General features: G+C 39.1%; 2 protein-coding genes across 2 annotated transcripts in view; one reads left to right on the top strand and one right to left on the bottom strand.

Moving 5' to 3' along the window:
- LOC144992163 (putative helicase mov-10-B.1) overlaps positions 1-576 on the top strand; it is a 203,024-nt gene extending 202,448 nt beyond the window's left edge. The window contains exon 23 of the mRNA XM_078947199.1: positions 237-576. The gene's annotated coding sequence lies outside the window, so the exon portion shown is untranslated. The remainder of the gene's footprint in view (positions 1-236) is intronic.
- Positions 577-12,555, bottom strand: LOC144992170 (rho-related GTP-binding protein RhoC-like). The gene is made up of 5 exons (XM_078947231.1): positions 12,333-12,555; positions 6,707-6,864; positions 4,152-4,272; positions 3,443-3,573; positions 577-2,645 (listed from the first exon to the last, which is right to left on the bottom strand). The coding sequence occupies exons 2-5, from the start codon at positions 6,860-6,862 to the stop codon at positions 2,472-2,474; spliced, it is 582 nt and encodes a 193-aa protein (XP_078803357.1). The 5' UTR covers positions 6,863-6,864; positions 12,333-12,555; the 3' UTR covers positions 577-2,471.
- Positions 12,556-13,193: the final 638 nt, after the last annotated feature.

The following is a 13,193-nucleotide window of genomic DNA, read 5'->3' as shown; positions in this document are numbered from 1 at the left end:
TGACTGTGTGTTTTTTTGTGTTTCATCTCTTTCCAGGTAAATATTGGATCATATTTATAAACTGATCTATTTTATGAATAAAATTATTTCTGGCATTTATATAATTGTTATGAACTTTTTCTGGATAACTTAGATACTCAAATTCTAGGAAAGAGCATTCTAACATCAGATTCACATGAAAATCTTCTTTCCAGTAGTCATGAACTAATGTATTTGTTGTTGTTTTTTATATTTAGCAGAAGAAAAGATCCAGCAGCACATGGACCTCAGATGGAACTATGCAAAGTTTCTTTTATTTTTAATTTAGCTAAAAACTTTGTCACATCCGAACATCCAGCAGGTGTCAGCATTTCTACTTTTCTTGTTGCTCTACATGTAAAATTTTGATTTTTTTTTACATATATATTTTTTTTTGGAGGGGGGGGGGGGTTGCAGATGAATTAAACTAAGGAGTGATGCATTTGTAGCCATATCATTTCACTTAATTACCTCCTGAATCTTTTTACGTTCTGATCTTTTTCATCTTCATTATGAATAAAACTGGATTCTTAAAGCACAAATAAAGATGGAATACACTTTTTGCTTCTCTCTCTCTTCAGGATCCCTTTTTTTTACATTTTTATTTATCAACCCCTTCGTCTCAAAAATAGTTTAATATTCAGCTTTGGTGAGACAATCAGCAAACCACTTCCTGATAAAGCATCAATACAATGGACTTTACAGAAATCTGGATCCTTTAGTATCTGAAAAACTTCCAGAAAGACAGAAAAGTGACACATGGAATAGAAGCTGCAGTGAAAGATGGGTAAGTTGTTTATACTGGCGTGTGCACGCTGAAGACCCCCCCCCCCCCCCACACACACACACATGCATGGCACATTGTAAGAACGTTTGATTTAGGCTGTGCGTGCACAAAAGCAGCATGCTCTTAATGATATGTTTACTAGTAGACCTTCCACTGCTCTACAGGAATGCTTTCATCATTATGCTCTGCTTCCAGCTGAGATGCTTATTGGAAGATCTTCCAAAGAAATCCTTGGCTGAGACCTGTGGACAACTCAAGTTTTCAAACATCAAAGTTTTAGGACATAAAGTTTTGTCTTTATAGTGTGCTTTGTGCCAAAAGAGATCTTTATCCAAATCTCCACTTCCTCCTCAGAAATATTCTTAACATACTTTAAAAAAAATCTTTCATTTTTAATACAAATGACACTAAAGTACTATCGAATTAAGGGGTTGCTTTTTACCATGCAGCCTCCATGTTATCATGATGGAACCTTCGGTGAGAAGGAGTTTTCAACATTCCAGGTTCAATCTCAAAGTGAAAAACCTGACTGCACTCACGGTGACCTCCCATCACACCAACAAATGTCTGCCTTCCCAGCAATGACAAGGAAGCCAGCATCATTTGACGCAGAGCTGCATTGTCTTCCTTCACTGAGTATCGCCACATCAAACCGGCGTGACGTACGCAACGAACGTCAGGGAGTCACTTCAGAGTTTCAGGTTAACCGGTTGGTCTGGTTAGGGAGGGATCAGCCAGAACTTAAACAGAACAGCTAGAACAGAAAAGGCGTCGGCAGAAAAACAAACTGCTCAATCATCTCTTTACTCTCTCAGACATGTGAAGAATGTTGTCTGACGGGGAAGTGCTAACATTATTTCCATGACTGGATGAACCAGTGAAGCAGTCCTTGTCCGGCAGCGGCCCGAAAAACTAAAAGCAAACAGGCCTCAGCCTCTGTGTCATCTCCATAAGTCTTCTTTGTCTTGTTCCAGACAGATATTGTGCATAGTTGAGTCTCTGCTGGGCTATTTCCTTACCCCCCCCCCCCCCCCCCCAACTGATTAATAGATAGAAAGAGTGGGTGTGGCCAATGTGCCTCAGCAATGTGAAAGCAGAGGATGCTGGGGAGAAAATGAGGTCTCCTGCTCGCAAAAATGACTGTTTATCTCAAACATGTCCCCCAACTAACAGTCTGGGCCAGATTTCACACAGTAAAAAGGAGCTGCAGTACGATAAAGAAGTTGCTGTGGGACTTAAGTATCTCAGCGTTTCAACTGAATAAAGGCACGAGCACTCATAATCAAAACATACCAGGAATCACTGGTTTCCATGACAGCCACCACCAGGACCAGAGGTCACACAAGACTATCAGGACGTTTTGGGAGAAGCTAAGAATGAGGCTGCTCGCTTAAGGTCCTGAAGAACATCTACACTTTCCATTACAGCTACGAGGGAATACTAACTGAAAAGCAGGTAAAACGAAAAATCAGTAGAGAGCTGAAACATGAGCCATAAACTTAAGTTGATAAAGTCCTTTTTTTCTGTTTCCATTTCATTCACCTGCCAGCCTATTTCTGGAAAAGGCAATTTACAGTACAAAGATCCGTTTTGGTAACAGGTCAGTCCTTTTCTGGTGTTTGCTTGGCTTCTGTCGGTCACTTAAGTTGTTGTGGATCTGAGCGGCTCACAGCAGCGTGCAGCCACTTTTCTTCCTGCTCTTGCGGACTTGCAGAGCGGCTCTAGTCGCCATCTCGAATACTTCTCGCACGCCTTCCTTAGTCTTGGCAGAGCACTCCAAGTACTCAAAGGCGCTAATCCTGGCAGCCATGTCTCTGCCCTCTTCTGTTTTCACCGGCTCCTGCAAAAAATTGGGTTGGAAATGATTGAGATCATAAAGAAATGCTGCTTAGGAGATACAAATGAGAGCTGCAGGAGTCTGCAGCAGCTGGAACTTCACAGTAAGAAGAGCATTCTGAGGTTGGTGCAATATTTTTGATAAGGCTTTAAAAATGTCCTTCTGATCAGGACACATCTCAAATTCTTAAAATGATGTCGACATGTCTTCTGACGGAAGGAAAAGCACTCTCGGGGTCTTATCAGAGCTGGAGAGCTTTGTCAACAAGCTCCCATTATCAGTGGGACCTGAGGCAGACAGACAGGGCCACAGCGGCGGGCTGTACCATTCTGTGACAGGGCAAAACAATCTGTTGCTGTCATTGTGGCATGAGCCTTTCAGACCACCATGACTGCCTCTTCCAGAGCCTGATGCCCATCAGTGACCAAATGGAAAGAAAAAAAAAACTGATAATATACATGAGCGCTGTAATTATCTGACAATTTCTGATAAATATTTGGGTTTTTTTCCCTTTACTGATTAAATTTGGCGGCATGGAGCAGTATAAAAACAGGGATCAATAAAAAGTATTTTTATATCAACAACTGCCATAAAACAGTAACAAATATGAACACATTTATTTGAAATGATTGGAGAATGTGACATTCACTTTTGAATTGAAAAAGATGGTGAAATACAGACATGGAGGTGAAACTTCAAATCCAAATAAAACCAATATTAACCAGATCACTTCCTCTGCAGCCTGTGGAGCCAAAGACATGACCGTGTTTGCGGGAGTCTCTGCTGGCTCGCCTTCATACCTGCTTCATCTTGGCCAGCTCCCTCCGTGTGTGTTCATCATTCCTCAAGTCTTTCTTATTGCCCACCAGGATGATGGGAACGTTAGGGCAGAAGTGTTTCACCTCGGGCGTCCACTTCTCAGAGATGTTTTCTGTATTCGGGGGGAAAAAAAGTTTAAAAAAAGAAGAGGAAAGAGGAGGGAGCTACCAAAAAAAAGGAGGAGGAGGTGGTGCAGAGTCATGGAGCAGAACACTTCCCATGATGGATTGCAGTGCTTGGAGCAAAGATGTTTTTAGCAACACTAGTCCAGATTCACATGGCATTCATAAAATACTTTAGAAAACATCTGATATAAGCTACAATGTCATGCACTTTCTTCTATTAGAGTCCCACCCCAATTATCTTTTGGTGTATTGTAAAAGTCTTCCTAGTAGACTTTTTTGGAAAATGTAAAAACTTGCGTCATTTTCTAGCACATAAGCTATGTTTGACTAACTAAATAAACAAAATCTATATAGTGTGTGTGGGACTATCTAGTTCCTTATAGTGACTATAATTTTCTTAATATATGTCCTCCATCATGAGAAAAAAGCCACAAGAACAAGTTAAAACACACACACACACACACACACAAAGATGTCCTTCAGAGAGGGGCTTTAAAAGTCTCACATTTTTACAACCGAAACTGTAAACTTTGACCTTTTTACACAGTTGGAGAGAAAAGCTCACCTAAACTGTCTGGGCTGTCGATGGAGAAGCACATAAGGATGACGTCTGTGTCGGGGTAGGACAGAGGCCGCAGCCGGTCGTAATCTTCTTGGCCTGCAGTATCCCACAACGCCAACTCCACCTGGGGAAAGAAAGAAAGAAGCCACTAAGGGACACGGACAAAAAAAAAATCTATTTTTTCTGCACATAAAAATGATGATAACAATATTAACATTGATAATAATTGGTTAAACAACAAAGAAAAACGTTTTATTTCCTGTTTTTTAAGCCTCCGCCCTGGGACGCTGACGTGTGAACTCTAGCTCATGGGAGTTTTACTTTGAAACTGCCACAGGTCAGGGCTTTAAATATGAGGAAGCACATAACTTGAAAAACACTCAACTCAGAACATTCCGCTCCTCCTACAGCTTCTGTGCGACTTGTGATTCACCTACAATGAATTGCTTGTTTGGTGTAATCCAGATCCTATTATAACCAAAGCAGCTCCAAGTCGGATCGTTTCTTTTTGTTTTGCCACTGACAAAAAAATCAAATTGGGGGGTTTCATTAGCTGGAGGGGTCAAACAAAAATCCGAGCTGATAGCCTCTGCCCTCCTGCCAGCATTCACAGCCATCCGGTAAATAGCACTGCTCTGAAGCTGACTCACTGCTTTTAGAGAAAGAAAATTTTCCGAGTTTTAGCGCTGGAACTTTTCCAAATGAGGGCGCGTTCTGGTTTGCTCATAGTCGAAGCAAGAATCAGTTAGGAGTCCTAAAATAGAGGTTTGCAGGGGCAGAGGGTGGGAAGCAGTGGAGCACAGTTGAGACTGAGTGAGGAACCAGATCATTATGTTCCCACTGGACCGGCTACAAGATGCAAGCTGAGGGGAGGAAAAGAAAAAAAACTGCTATTTATAGAAACTGCCCCAAGTCCAATGAAGGTGTGAGAAAGAGCTGACTGTACAAGCCTGATTCATATGGGACAGGCGTCCTCCAGGGAGAAGTGCAGGCGCTTTGCTCGGATTTTTCCTGAAAGTATCCGTCCTCTGCAATAACAGATTCCCAGCTTTATGTTTTAAAACCTGCCCACAGCAGTTAAGCCCTCCCTCCCTCCATGTTTAAACTAGAGCAGTACATTGACAGGAAATGAAGGACAGGGGGTAAATGCAAGACTTGGATGTGGGGGTTGGAAGGAGACATCCCTGCTCCCCCATCTGAACAGGAAGCCGGGAAGCAGAGTCATTTCCTGTTTTGCAAGTGTTGATCCTGCAGCTATAGTCAGATCAAGAGAGTAAAAAACCCTTTCGACCCAACAAGCCCATCTGCAGCTCGGCCTCCACCGTCTCCACGCCGACTCCCCGTGTCTCGCAGACCAGACGCCAAAGGCAAAGAACATCCCAGGAGCGTTTGAGCCCAAAACAATCCAGCTTCCATGAAGTGGAACAAACACATTCTCAAGTCAAGTCGGAAAATAGTTTGTCATCTAAACCTCTGCGTTTCTGACAGCTGTGAAGGAAGTTTCTACATTTGTGTGAATGTAAAAACAATTGATCTTACATTTTTACTTTTAACAATCAGGAATTCATCCTGATTGTTAAAAATACATTTCTGCCTTTTATCTGCACCTTTTCCAAAATTATAGTTGTACGTCTTTTATCACGAATAATTTTAATATTAAGTCTAAAGAAATTCAAACTGTTAAAAATATTATCTAAACATCTTTCTGTATTTATCCAGAGAGACTAAATTAAATGTTGGGATTATAGTTTAAACATAGTTTATTCCAGATTAAAGAAAAAAAGCTGTAGTTAACTATAAAATTTATTTGAACATCATGGGGCAAAAGATTCTATATTTCTTGTCTGGTAAGTCTGGTAAGATTTTTGAACCTGAATAGATCAGAGTGATTTTCCCTCATGGTCCATCCCAGGGATGTGCACAGGATTTTAAAGGGCAGGGGCTCAAAGTTGGAAAAGGGCAGCAAAAACACTTTTTTGTGCTTTAAACAGTACGAAAATTAGGTACAATTTTGAGATAAACTACTAATAGATAAATACTCAGCTATGATCCCTGTGTAGATAAAAGTGATACAATTGTACTTTCTTTTATGTCTACAATTATAGTCTACATGACTTTGTTTACTTTATTGTAGACTTGGAAGCAATAAAACACTGGAGGCTATTTATATTGGCGCAACGTGCTGCATGAGCAACATTAATCAAGTTCAACACAGATGGAAAAATTGTAAACACAGACATCCTACAACTTTCATCCCCAGAATCCAGAATTTATTCATAATATTATTAATAATATTTAATGGTTTCATGTTTCATATATATATATAAAACACAGACAGACACACACACACAACACAAGTAAACATCCTAAATTTGTCTTCTTTAGTATGTTTTTGTTTGGGTTGCTTGAAAAAAGTCAAATCTAAATTATATTTAATAATTTTCGACCATTTTACAGTAAACGTTGCATGAGCTTGAGTCAGAAACTGAAGACATGAAAGACTTGGCTGCACATTAGGCCGTCTTTTTCTTGTAGTACATAGGTTGGGCAGCACAAACCTGTTTCCCCTCGACTTCGATATCAGCGATGTAGTTCTCAAAGACTGTGGGGACGTAGACTTCAGGAAACTGGTCTTTACTGAAAACAATGAGGAGGCATGTTTTCCCGCAGGCTCCATCCCCAACTATCACCAGCTTTTTGCGAAGGGCTGACATGTCTGTCAAGAGAAAAAACAGAGATTTTTTAGAAATGAAAATTTCAAAGTAAGCAGAGTCAATTGATGTTGTAGATTTTATATTGTTGTATTATTTTTATATAATTTGCATCTTGGGCAGTGATATCCTCTTGTAGCTAATACTTCATAATAACAATAATTGGTTGGGTTTAAACATTTTTTTTTTGGTTATTTAAAGCAATTTCCATTCACAATATCTGATTTTAAGCTTTAAAAATGTATATTTTGTCAAAACTTCCTGAATTGAGCAACGATAAGTTTCATCATGAAACTAACACTTTTCTTCAGTTTAAGTTCTGTAAAAGCGCTCTTCTACAGTACATAACAACAGCCTGACTCAGACAGACTTGAAAATCAAATCAGGACTGTGTGAATCTGAATGAATCCATTCATTGAAATGGCAGTAATACCCAATCCAAGGGAAAAGGGGGCTGATGATTGTCGTGTAAACAATGCCTACGATTTTTCTGTCACTGCAGCCAAATGAAGACAAGAGGAATGGGAGACAAAAAGAAAAACACACAAAACAAGACACAAAGAGAGATGGAACATGAGGCATGAGGCTCAGCCTCGGTCATGCGTGTTCAATTCTGCAACATGTGAGGACAGAAAGTGAACAGAAAATTCCAGCGGCAGCGAAGCTTCTGAGCACAACAAACAACATTCCCTTTGATCCCAAAGCACAGAAGCTTATTGGGATCTTCAGGCATTCTATGGTAGAGAATCATCATCTCAGGACTCATCTTTATTAAAAGAACAGGAGCCGAGGCAGCAGGACATGACGTCAGGCTCCACAGTGCATTCACGGGGATGGTGAGCAGCTGTGTATGGAGTCATTGGGCTCTTCACCTCGTCTACTTTGGGCCAGACGGCCTCAACAGCAATTTTCCTCACTTATCACTATTTGAGTGTGCGTGTCGACAGGCCACGCCCCTTTTGACTAACATCTACATCTGACAGTTATGATTATAAACCTCCAGCAACTTGTTGCTCTCTGATTCTACCCCCCCCCCCAATCACACACTTGTTTAATCGTCCTCCAAATTCCTCAACCTTCCCTTTTTCTTCGTCTAATATACCCTTTTTGTAAGGTATAATACAAAAAAGGGGGTTTATACAAATATACACCTTGTGTGTCAGAGAACTCATAACCTTTTACTGTAACAGTAAAATCTGTCCGACACCAGAGGCCTTCAGCTCTGATCTGTTAGCTCAGCTGCTGGTCAAGTTAGACTAAATAAATAAATGTAAAAAAAAAAAAGAAAAGAGATCAAAATTCAAAATGAACTAGGGAAAAATTCCATAAGCTTTTTTTTTTAGTGTGGAATTCAACAGCACAGTCTTACTCCTGCAGTTCAAACAGTAGATGCAGCTCAAAGGCAGCAAGGGATTTAAAGGTCATCCAAAGGTCCTCGCATCAAAGATTTGACACCTCAAACCAAAACCAAAACATTATTAAATACTAAATTCCTAACATGACAGAGCAAAAAATAAAAAAAAGGAAAAGAAAAGGTTAAGAGAGACACTACAAAGAACCCTTGTCTGGTCCTTCAAACATCAAATCCTGGACATGAATTTCCAAAACTTGAATGTTGGTTCGAGAAGTTTTTCTCTTTTTTTTAAAGAACCAAAGCCTGCATTTCAAATACAATCCAGAGGGGAACAGTGACAAAAAAGTACATGTAAAGTGTTAAATAAAAAACCCTCAGAAGCACAGAGGCGTGTTCGAAACGACATATTAAGCTCTTCGAGGACTTTTTTTCTCTTCTATTTCAGCAGCAGTCCTCATTAATAAGCGCCTTTAAGGAGGCTTCCTGAGATTTAGGGGCCACCGCAAGTTATGCAACAAACTGAGAAGAGTAAAGCGCATAGCATGATCCCCAAAAGATGAGCGGTCCTTTCCAGATTCATGCCAGTTTTAATATCAGCAACACTGTTAGGAGTAGACAAACATCCAGCCTATAAAAGGGGCTGCTGTTGCTGAGCGGAGGGAACGATGCAGAAAATTGTTCTCCGTTTGCAGAAGCCACAAAATGACAGGTTACGGTTCCAACAGGTTTTCATTCTGCCGGGCTGCTTAGTCTGTCCAGAACAGCCAAACGTTGAGCCCCACCTGAGCAAAAACAGCTTACTTTTCATCTTTTTTTTTGCTCTTGCACCATCACTAAAGAGAAGAAATGCAATTAAATTCATACCAGCTGCTGATTTAAACAAGATAAAAAAGATACAATTTGGTGGAAAAAAGATTTTGTGGCATTTAACTTAACAAAGAAAACGGACAAAGTGTGCAGACAGTTGTGAGCTGAGCGGACAGCCATGTGTCTGGCCGACTTTTCATGACATGTCTAATAAATATTTGAGGTCACTTAAAGGTTTGAATGATTGGCAGCGACATAATTAATCTAAAGTCAAAGATGCTCCATGTCTCACATTAGTTTCTGAGTCATAGATTAAGGCAGCAGGCCTGAGATTAATGCATGTCTGTTATAGAATATTTATGTTTGTACACTACAAATATATAGATTATTGGGATTTGTGTTTCTGGGATTTCACCACAGCCATGTGGTAATTCAGGTGGAATTTAGCACCAAATTTCCCTTCCTGACACTTTTAGACTGGGATTGTACCAAAGATTGAATCTGCAACCTGCTGGTTCCAAACCCAGAGTAAAGCCTCCAATAGTTCAGGGAGATCAGATAGCTATTGTTATCATTTCATCCCTTTAAATTCTTTACTGGTTGGTGATATTTAGCATTTGACAGCTCAACGCTACTTACTGTACGCAAACAAGAAGCTGAAAGAAAACCCTCCTAAAGAAAAGAATCAAGGAAATCAGGAGAGAAAGAGACTTATGCCAGTCATTGTCTGGATTTGTATTAGTGCATAGTCTAAAATAAATATTCTGTAACTTAAAGAAGCAAACAGATTGAAATTTTAAAGATGAGCCAGCTAGCTTACTATCTTTAGTCCATATTGGAGTTATTTCTTTGAATTAACTGCACAGTTTTGGGTCTTTTTTAATGTAAATGTGCACTTTCTGTCACATTTAAAGATTTACTTTTTGTAAAAAACTATAAAAGAGTCATGACCAAAAGAGTCATATGCCACTTTATACAAATAACAAGTTACAGCTCGCGTCCTCTCCTAATTTATTAATAATAACTGCACCAATGGGAGTAAGCAACTATAGGGGCAGCTAATCAAATAAATGATCATGACACACCAAAAACTGAATCCTAAGAAAGTAAAAAGACTCCTGTTTCAAGAAAATGTGTCCTTTTTTCTGTCTTGTAAGAAAAATAAACATATCAGGAAGTTTTTCAATATCAAAATATCTTAGTTTGAGAAAACATGAGAAACTTTTTTCCTAAAATAAGAATTCTTGGTTAGACCATTTTTCTTAGCCCATTGGCAGATTTTTTATTTTATTTTGCTGATTAAAAGAAAATCTGCCAACAAGTCATTTATTTTTAAAGGGGCCTGTTTTTGCAGGGCTTTTCCAACCTGTCATAAAACATATCGATGATGATTATATACGTAACTTACATTTGTCTAAAAAAAACAAAACAGAAAAACTCTGCATATATGCATGAAGGACAAAAAGAAAAGGATTTCTCTGCTACAAGGTTCAGGGTTTCAGCATAAATTCCCATTAACCTTCCAGTATTTACAACCCAACCGCCAAAAAACAAGCTACATCTCAGACTCCGCAGGGCTCAGCTACTTTTTAAAGGTTTGTGACAGAAAAAGGCTGACAACGCAAACAAAAAGCATAGAAATACAAAAAAAAACATGAACATATCTGCAGGAACAATCCACAAACCCCTCTCTGTTAACCAGGATCTTGTAGCCTTTGACTCAACCATGAACTCCATCTGTCTGACAACAAAACACAGATCCTGAAGACACAAACACAGAGAAAAAAAAATGAACTAAAATGTTAGCTAGCCATCGATAAACCCGTGCAATCTACTGTGACCTTAAAGAAGAATGACAAGAATTCGTCCAAAACAAAGTGAGACAGATTACGTCATAGAAATGTTCCTTTGTCGTTTTAAACGTTGTTATAACTGGATCCAAATAAATCCTAGATCTAAAAAATGATAACTATTTGATAGTGTTATACATGATGTGATGTTTAAATCTGTGGTTGTATTGACATTACTATAAAAACAAAATATAAAGTGTTCTTGCCGTTATTACGACAATGATTCTTAGGATTTTAAAATAAAAATTCATATAACCAGCCACCTTTTCTTCAATGCAATAACTGAACTGGGCGTTCACACCATGAAAACTATTTGAGACAAAACATTCACTGGCTATTATCAGAATAATGACTTGCAACCTACTAAACCTCAAGGCTGCTTGAGGGTTAGTAGTTGAATATTCACTGAAGGAAAAAAAAAAAAAAAAGACACTCCTGCTGGATTAAAAACAACAAAAAACACACACACACTTAGAGGAAGAAGGGGTTTTGCCAGAGAGTTAAGTCGCTTGGTGGCATCCGGGGCAGGATGTGCAAGAACAAAGGCAGTGGTTCCACCGCATCCCAAAACAGACACTCCAATGACTCACCTCTGCACAAACTCAGGTCATGAACTGACAAAAAAGAATGGAAAACTGATGAGGAGGACATCACCCCCTTTTCTGTGCTTTTAGATACCGCTCTTCCTCTTGGAAATGCAACTCCAAGGCTGCTGCTACTGATTAGGGCTGCTTTATGCTTGTATAACCTTTCCAACATTTTGGTTTGGATAGTAGCCTCAGAAAAATGTGAGAAAAGTGCAGATTTGACTCCAGTCACCCTAAAAAAAACTGATTTATCACTTAAACACGGGATGAAAGACATGATCTTGGCTCTAAAGTTTACAGTGGAAAATAGACGGTTGACTGACTGGTATGCTGATAATAAAGATAAGTGATCCAGGAAATAAAAAGGCAATCAGATGAGACTATTAATTTTTGATTATCCAAAATCTAAAGTCAAACAAATATCCTTGAAAAATCAACGTGTAAAATCCTCTTTAAAAGGTTTCTCCACATTTAAAGAGAAAGTTTTACATTTATCACTGCAGTAAACCCATCCCCAACAGAATCCATCAATGTGCGTTTTTGTTTACTTGATGACGTGATGTTCATTCATTTCATCACCTCAGAATGGCACACGTTTGATGACAACAGAGGAATTGAACCGACGACTTCACATAGGAGGGAAATTGTCAAATGGGTCAAATCTGGATCAAAAACAAACATTACACTAAAGTGAAGCTACATATCTTTTCTGATCTCAATCATTGTGTGACTTTTTAAGCGATCATCAACACTTGTTTACATATAAGTCAATGAAAAATCAACTTGACACACAAATCGATGTCTTTTAAGCAAAATAAATTAACTTTTCAAATGAGAACGTTTGGTTAAAAACAACAAAAAGCATATTAGTTTACCTGCAACCAGTAGAAAAAAATGTCGTAAAAAAAATAATCAACGTCGCCTTGAGACTTTGTGTCGTTTTCGAGGAGCGTCCCGCTCACACACAGACGCCAACACTGAGACTCCTGCTGCAGTGTTCGCTAATTTTTACCAGAGCGCTGAGAGAAACGGGGCAGGCGAGAACCAAATCCTCCCACCAGCAGCGGACACACACAGCACTCCGGCAGAAGGGAGGATGTCACTTCCGGTTTTCGCCTTCATAATAAAAGAATGGAGCCATGCACAAACTACCCTGCGTCGAGAAGGAATGAAAGCAGCACCTCACTTTCCCCACGATTCGGATTCATCTTTGATTGTTGGGTCACGGTTTTGCTCTGATTCGACAGAATATTTGTGTGTACAAAACAACAAGAAAAATTTGCTAGTAAACAAGTAAAAATGAAGAAAAATATTCAGTTAGCGATGTAATGTAACAGTTCCTCCCTGCTCCCTAACTACTAAATTAAAAAAAAATCTACTGTATATAGTGCGGGACATTTCAAACAAGTAATTCTAACAGCACTCACTTCTTTTTTTTTTCCGTCAAATATGACATCACAGATTTCACGAAGTATAAACCTGATAAATATAAGCATTTTAAGAAGACTATGAATCCACTGAGTTCTGATGAAGAGAACTGGGATGGTTTATGAAAAAAATCTATGAACTTTTTTTTTTCCATCAAAAATCAATACTAGTGATTTGAATTCACCAATCTAGTGGCCATTGATGCACACTGGTTTTTCGCAGGGACTTCTGGGAATTTTTTAGAGCACTAGATTTTTGACCTATAGATTTAGACAGCACTACAAAATGGCAAGTACACTATATAGTGC

This window comes from Oryzias latipes, chromosome 5 (genome assembly GCF_053564925.1).
Source record: "Oryzias latipes strain Hd-rR chromosome 5, Olatipes_Hd-rR_3.1".
NCBI classification, from domain to species: Eukaryota; Metazoa; Chordata; class Actinopteri; order Beloniformes; family Adrianichthyidae; genus Oryzias; species Oryzias latipes.
This window is presented reverse-complemented; position numbering and strand designations above follow the sequence as displayed.

What these genes read in the sequence shown, in the direction of transcription:
- LOC144992170 (XM_078947231.1), bottom strand. Translation starts at nt 6,862, where the DNA reads ATGTCAGCCCTTCGCAAAAAGCTGGTGATAGTTGGGGATGGAGCCTGC. An exon ending in CGACAGCCCAGACAGTTTAG is followed by an intron (nt 3,574 to 4,151) that starts GTGAGCTTTTCT and finishes CCCCGAATACAG; the next exon opens with AAAACATCTCTGAGAAGTGG. An exon ending in AGCTGGCCAAGATGAAGCAG is followed by an intron (nt 2,646 to 3,442) that starts GTATGAAGGCGA and finishes AATTTTTTGCAG; the next exon opens with GAGCCGGTGAAAACAGAAGA.